General features: G+C 35.7%; 1 protein-coding gene across 1 annotated transcript in view; it reads left to right on the top strand.

Moving 5' to 3' along the window:
• The window catches only part of LOC108683254, a gene marked incomplete at its 3' end in the record, with an annotated part of 15,837 nt that extends 9,014 nt beyond the window's left edge, over positions 1-6,823 (top strand). The window contains exons 11-16 of the mRNA XM_047883026.1: positions 197-363; positions 2,980-3,096; positions 3,634-3,754; positions 4,379-4,974; positions 5,758-5,890; positions 6,642-6,823. Of these exons, the coding sequence (XP_047738982.1) occupies positions 197-363; positions 2,980-3,096; positions 3,634-3,754; positions 4,379-4,974; positions 5,758-5,890; positions 6,642-6,823 (1,316 nt within the window). The remainder of the gene's footprint in view (positions 1-196; positions 364-2,979; positions 3,097-3,633; positions 3,755-4,378; positions 4,975-5,757; positions 5,891-6,641) is intronic.
• Between the last annotated feature and the right edge of the window lie 367 nt (positions 6,824-7,190).

Here is a 7,190-nt window from a genome sequence, read left to right as displayed (position 1 = left end):
ATGTCAGCATTGTAATGATGTCAGCATTGTAATGATGTCAGCATTGTAATGATGTCAGCATTGTAATGATGTCAGCATTGTAATGATGTCAGCATTGTAATGATGTCAGCATTGCAATGATGTCAGCATTGTAATGATGTTAAATTTATGCTGATGTCAGCATTATACTAACGCCTGCTTCCCTATGCTGACGCAGACGAGCAGAGTATGCAGCTTGTCAGCATGGGGGTGTCAGCATCACTGCTGCAGCTGCTGCAGCAGCATACCTGCAGCACGGGACGCGTTGTGGTGCAGCATGCCGTGCTGGCAGCATTACGCAACCTCAGCATAGCGCAGCATAACAAGCGAGCCCTCATCATGCAGGTATGCTGTCATCATGCAGGTATGCTGTCATCATGCAGGTATGCTGTCATCATGCAGGTATGCTGTCATCATGCAGGTATGCTGTCATCATGCAGGTATGCTGTCATCATGCAGGTATGCTGTCATCATGCAGGTATGCTGTCATCATGCAGGTATGCTGTCATCATGCAGGTATGCTGTCATCATGCAGGTATGCTGTCATCATGCAGGTATGCTGATCTGCATCATGTTTGCAATATTTTCATAATCAGGTTGCATTTTAATTACATTATAGCATTTTCATTATCTTATAGCATTTTCATTACCTTATAGCATTTTCATTACCTTATTGCATTTTCATTATCTTATAGCATTTTCATTACCTTATAGCATTTTCATTACCTTATAGCATTTTCATTATCTTATAGCATTTTCATTACCTTATAGCATTTTCATTACCTTATTGCATTTTCATTATCTTATAGCATTTTCATTACCTTATAGCATTTTCATTACCTTATTTCATTTTCATTACCTTATTGCATTTTCATTACCTTGTGGCATTTTCATTACCTTATTGCATTTTCATTATCTTATAGCATTTTCATTACCTTATTGCATTTTCATTACCTTATTGCATTTTCATTACCGGCCACCGGGGGGACTTCGGCCAACGTTTATGATTTTGTTTTACAGCCATCTGTTTCTGTTGTAGTTGTGTTATGTGATTGGAACAAAATGGTATCCAATGTAGTTTTGGTGTCCAATCTATCGATTGGAAACTGTTTTGTTTCAATAATTTTATATCCTGCTTGACCAACACAATCTGAAAGCCACAGTACTGTAAAGAAAAAAGAAGCTGAGTGCAAACTTAAATATTTTGAGATACGAAAAGAATTTTGGAATCAGATTTGTTTCACTTATTTTGGTATCTTGTATAATGATTATATCAATGGCTATACATTTTTTGCCAAATGTAATATATATGCTAGAAAAATTAGCTGACCAAAGTCACCCCATAGTATATGGGCTAAATGGGGTGACTTCGGCCAGCCAATAAATGTTTAAAATGATAGATTTTTCTTCTTTTTTTTTAGACAATATGCACAGCTATAAACGTAAATTAGATTCTGTGCCATATATGATATATTATGTGGAGTCGTTTAAGAAAGCATTGCAATTGATGAAAGATGGTGTTAGGCTGTTAGCTTAACAGAAGCTGCTAATATTTGCAATGTCCCTCGTTCACCTTTGAGCGACCAATGTGCTGGCCGTCATGTAAAAATTTTAGGATAGTCTACTCTTTCACCTAGGGAGGAGTCAGATTTAGTATCCTACATTATTCTGCTTTCAGACTGGGGCTTCCCATTAGATGGTATGGATCTGCCTTTTATGGTTAAAAATTACCTTGACAAACAGGGTCACATTTTACGTATAGGTTCAAGGGTCGCACCTCTATCAAGCATCATCAGTTTTTTGAAGAATGCTCGAGATCCCATGGGGACTAGATTTTTTCAAACTTTCACATCCAGCTGCCATTGAAATTGACAGAAAGCAGCTTTAATAAGCATATGATTCGCAAATGTGAGTTTTATCTTTGAGTTACAATAGTTATAATACACAGTGGCATTGATTATCATTTTTTAAAACACCCTACATGGGTGTTTTGTTTTTGTTTTAAAACACCCTACATGTTACTCCCCATTTTAAAACACCCTACACCCTACATGGGTGTCACCCCGCTAGTGGTTGAATTCGGCCATGAAATCATTTTACTATGTTTTTACTGTGTTTTAACACATGTGGCCGAAGTCACCCCATCGCGGGGTGACATCGGCCAACCAGCTAATTAAAAAAAAAAATTATTTTTCGATAAGAGTGACATAATTTAGACATGATATATTTGAAGAAGAACCTTTCAGTAATATATTTACAAATTTACAATCACCAGCAACGCCTCATTCCTATTTTGTAGGAATTTGATCGGCAGAAACTAGTGTAATTTGGCCGAAGTCACCCCAGTTGACGGTACCTTATTGCATTTTCATTACCTTTCTGCATTTTGATTACCTTGTAGCATTTTCATTACCTTATTGCATTTTCATTACCTTTTTGCACTTTCATTACCTTATAGCATTTTCATTACCTTATTGCATTTTCATTACCTTATTGCATTTTCATTACCTTATTGCATTTTCATTACCTTATTGCATTTTCATTGCCTTATAGTATTTTCATTACCTTATTGCATTTTAATTACCTTATAGTATTTTCATTACCTTATTGCATTTTAATTACCTTTTTGCATTTTAATTACCCTATAGCATTTTCATTCATTAGCATTTTCATTGATATTTATTCATTCTAGTGTCAACTGAGTAACAGATCACCTGTTGACATTCTAGTGTCAACAGAGTAACAGCTCACCTGTTGACATCATTCTAGTGTCAACAGAGTAACAGTTCACCTGTTGACATCATTCTAGTGTCAACAGAGTAACAGATCACCTGTTGACATCATTCTAGTGTCAACAGAGTAACAGATCACCTGTTGACATCATTCTAGTGTCAACAGAGTAACAGTTCTCCTGTTGACATCATTCTAGTGTCAACAGAGTAACAGTTGACCTGTTGACAGGGCGCGCTGCACGTGCTGGTGCCGCTGATGGCAACAGTTGACAGTTTTCCTGTCGTCTTCAAACTCCTGGCAACGCTCAGGATGATCGTCGACGGCAACGCAGATGCTGCCATTGCTGTCAGTTGCCATATAATATAATATATTATAATATATAATAAATTAAGTTGCATATATTATGTATTATTAAATATATTAAAATATACAGTATATTAGTGGTATGAATATATATGATAAGAATATAGTTGTTTAAGCCAGCAAATACATTACATATTACAGTGGTATTAGTTTATTTCATATTATGTAATATATTAAAATATTTCGTATTTTAGTGGTATAACGAGATTTTATAAGAATGTTTATTAGATGTCACTAACAAATTTCTTGTTAAGATAAGATAATAACTATCCTAACGATAGGAAAATATAAACGATGTTTCTTATGTAAAATTATGAATAGAGTTAAAATACAACTACACATAATATTATGATTGGAGTTATTATTTCATATATTATATCAGACCAACATATACATTTATGGACTTTAAAGTAATATTATTAATAATCTATAAATATTCCTTATTGCTCAGTATAATTTATATATATATATAATATTGTTCAATATAATATTATATATATAGATATATATTTGCCCCAGATCGGGATGTGTGTGCCGGCGGTGCAGAAGCTGGTGTGGTGGTGCGGGGTGCAGGAGCATCCCGGGGTGCAGGGGGAGGCATCCCGCCTCCTGGCCGCCCTTGTGAAGAACGTCCTGGCGGGTGAGTGGGGTGACGTGGGTGAGGGGTGACATGGGGTGAGGGGTGACATGGGGTGAGGGGTGACATGGGGTGAGGGGTGACATGGGGTGAGGGGTGACATGGAGTGAGGGGTGACATGGGGTGAGGGGTGACTGTTGAACTGTTCAGCAGGGATGAACTGTTCCTATAATATACTGTTCTATCTCCTAACATCATTGATTTATCAACAACCTTTGATTACAGTTGAATTATTTTGAACATGAACAACTAGGATGAAAGTGAAGTAGTTTGATGAAGATTTTTTTATTATCTACGGTATTATATATATATATTATATGTATTATATATTTTTATTATATATTAATATAACTTATGCTTGAAATACATTCAGGATTAAGTATATACGGTATAAATATTATTAACAAATTTGCATTGTTGATTATAACCTAATATAAATGGATAATATTCAAAGAATATTGACAAACTTGTATATTTATTAATGTATGATGTTAAGTTGTTTAAATGTTACAGATTACGGTATTTAATTGAAAATAATTGTAAATTTACTTCCTAATTTTTTGTGTGCTTATCAACTAATTAATTAATCAATTAATTAGTTAATTAACCAATTTATTGCACTTGCAGGTCCACCACATTCTCTCGTGCCACCTGCCATGGCTGCAAGTGGCAGTGACAGTGGCAATGATTCATCATCATCATCTAATGATGGCACCAACAACACTAACTCTAGTGGTTATCTCAGTGCTGATAACTTCAACCCAATCAATCAACCCGACAGTTCAACCGTCAACTTGACGACTCAACCCGACAGTTCAACCGTCAACTTGGGAACTCAACCCGAAAAATCAACTGTCAACCCAAGAACTCAACCGAACAGTTCAACCGTCAACCCAAGAACTCAACCGAACAGTTCAACCGTCAACTTGACAAATCAACCCAACAGTTCAACTGTCAACCCTACAAATCAACCCGAAAGTTCAACCGTCAACTTGACAAATCAACCCAACAATGTTGAAGAAGCCGAAAAAAGCAAAATTGCTGAAAATGAAAACAATGATGAAGAAAAATGTGAAAACAACCCTACAGGAGTGAAAAGCAACCCTAGTGAAGGGGTTGCAATTGTAGACGTCCCTGTTGGGGTTGCGGTGTTGCACAGCCTCGTGGAGCGGGGTTGCTTGACACCCCTGCTCAACATGTTGCGTTCATGTTACCCCATCATGGTTAGACTAACTTATTTTATTTTTATTATTAATTAATTACGATATTTAATTAAGAGGTATGTTACCCTATCATGGTTAACCTAACTTATTTTACTCTTATTAATTAATTATTATAGGTATTTAATTAAGAGGTATGTTACCCCATCAGGGTTAGACTTACTTATTTTACTCTTATTATTATTAATTAATTACGATATTTAATTAAAATTGCGTTCATGTTACCCTATCATGGTTAGATTAACTTATTTTACTCTTATTAACTAATTATGATATTTTATTAAAAGGTACCTTTTCATTAAATATCGTAATTTCAAAAGGTATAAATTTGATAATATTTGTTAAGTTTATTCTATTTCATTACTCACTATCCCGAACGATTTAAAATGATATTTGAAAGTGATAATTAACATATATTGAAATATATACTTGAATAATTTATTATAATTTTGATGAATAAATGATAACTGATACAATAACTGGTATAACTGATAGCTGATATAATAACTGCTAACTGCTATAATAACTGATAAATGCTATAATAACTGAAAACTGATATAACAACTTATACTTAGAATATATTTAAATATATATAAATAATGAGTATAATTTCGATAAACAAATGAAAAGTGATATAATAACTGATAAAATAACTGCTCTTATAAGTGATAATTAAAATATACTTCAATTATTATATTAAAATTATATTGTAAAGAGATAATTAATATATATATCACATATATTTGATAAATAATTGATAATTAGTATATATTTGTGTACCTCCAGATCCAGGAGGCGTGTCTGGCGCTGTCGCTGTGCCTGGGCCTGTGCAAGGACCTGCCTGGAGTGCTGGACCACCTGGACCCTCCCCTCCTGAGGGAGGGAGTGGCTAATGTGGCCACTCGTGCTGCTCTTAGTGGTGAGGGGAGGGAGGGAGTGGCTAATGTGGCCACTCGTGCTGCTCTTAGTGTAGTGGTGAGGGGAGGGAGGGAGTGGCTAATGTGGCCACTCGTGCTGGTCTTAGTGGTGAGGGGAGGGAGGGAGTGGCTAATGTGGCCACTCGTGCCGCTCTTAGTGGTGAGGGGAGGGGGGGAGTGGCTAATGTGGCCACTCGTGCTGCTCTTAGTGGTGATAATTGTTATAATAACTGTAATTACTATCGAGTATTGCTAATTTAACAGCTGCAATATTGAACGTCTCTTGTTGTTATAATAACTTTAATTATAATTACACTACATTGTTATAATGATCATCAATGTTATTGTGTTATAATAACTGTACTTATAATTTAATTAAATTAATTCCATTTTTTTAAATTTAATTAATTTTGTAATTTCACCTAAATTATTAATTAATTCAAATAATTTTTTAAAACTGTTAATGTTATTGTCTTATAATAAGTTTTATTATTGTGTTATGATAACTGTACTTATAGTTACCTACGCTACCTTGTTATAATGACCGTCAATAATATTATGTTATTGTAACTGTGCATAGCACTGTTATTGTGTTATAATAACTGCATAACTTATTGTGTTATAATAACCGTATTTATAATTTAATTTAATTAATTTAACTAATTTTGTAATTTTAATTAAATTATTTATTAATTCATTATATTTTAAGATCCTTAATATTATTGTGTTACAATAACCGTGACCACGGGACAGGCGTGTGTCCGCCCTCTGCCGCAGAGCTGCTCGAGAATTCTGTCAACACTTTGAAGGAAGCTGCCGTTGCCACTGAGTTGCCAGCTGCTGCCACTGAGTTGCCAGCTGCTGCCACTGAGTTGCCTGCTGCTGCCACTGAGTTGCCAGCTGCTGCCACTGAGTTGCCTGCTGCTGCCACTGAGTTGCCAGCTGCTGCCACAGAGTTGCCTGCTGCTGCCACTGAGTTGCCTGCTGCTGCTTCTGCTGCCACTGACCCAGCAGTAGCAGCTGACTCAGCTGGTCTGCTGTCACACGCCATGTATAACCTGCTGGTTGCCTGCGTGGCTGTCACTGAGATTGGTGAGTCATTACCTACCAGAGGTATGGTAATTGTTTAATTAAGGTAATTAATCAAGTCCTTCAGAAAGGTAATTAGCCAACTCTCTGTGAGAGGTAATTATTTAATTAAGGTAATTAAGGGGGAGGTATCCCTAAAATTTTCGGATTTTGGCTTTTCTGGCATTTAGTATCATCTTAAAGCTGACATTCTGCCCTATCCAACGATACCAC

The sequence above is a fragment of the Hyalella azteca genome, unplaced genomic scaffold, assembly GCF_000764305.2.
Source record: "Hyalella azteca isolate HAZT.00-mixed unplaced genomic scaffold, Hazt_2.0.2 contig11821, whole genome shotgun sequence".
NCBI lineage: Eukaryota > Metazoa > Arthropoda > Malacostraca > Amphipoda > Hyalellidae > Hyalella > Hyalella azteca.
This window is presented reverse-complemented; position numbering and strand designations above follow the sequence as displayed.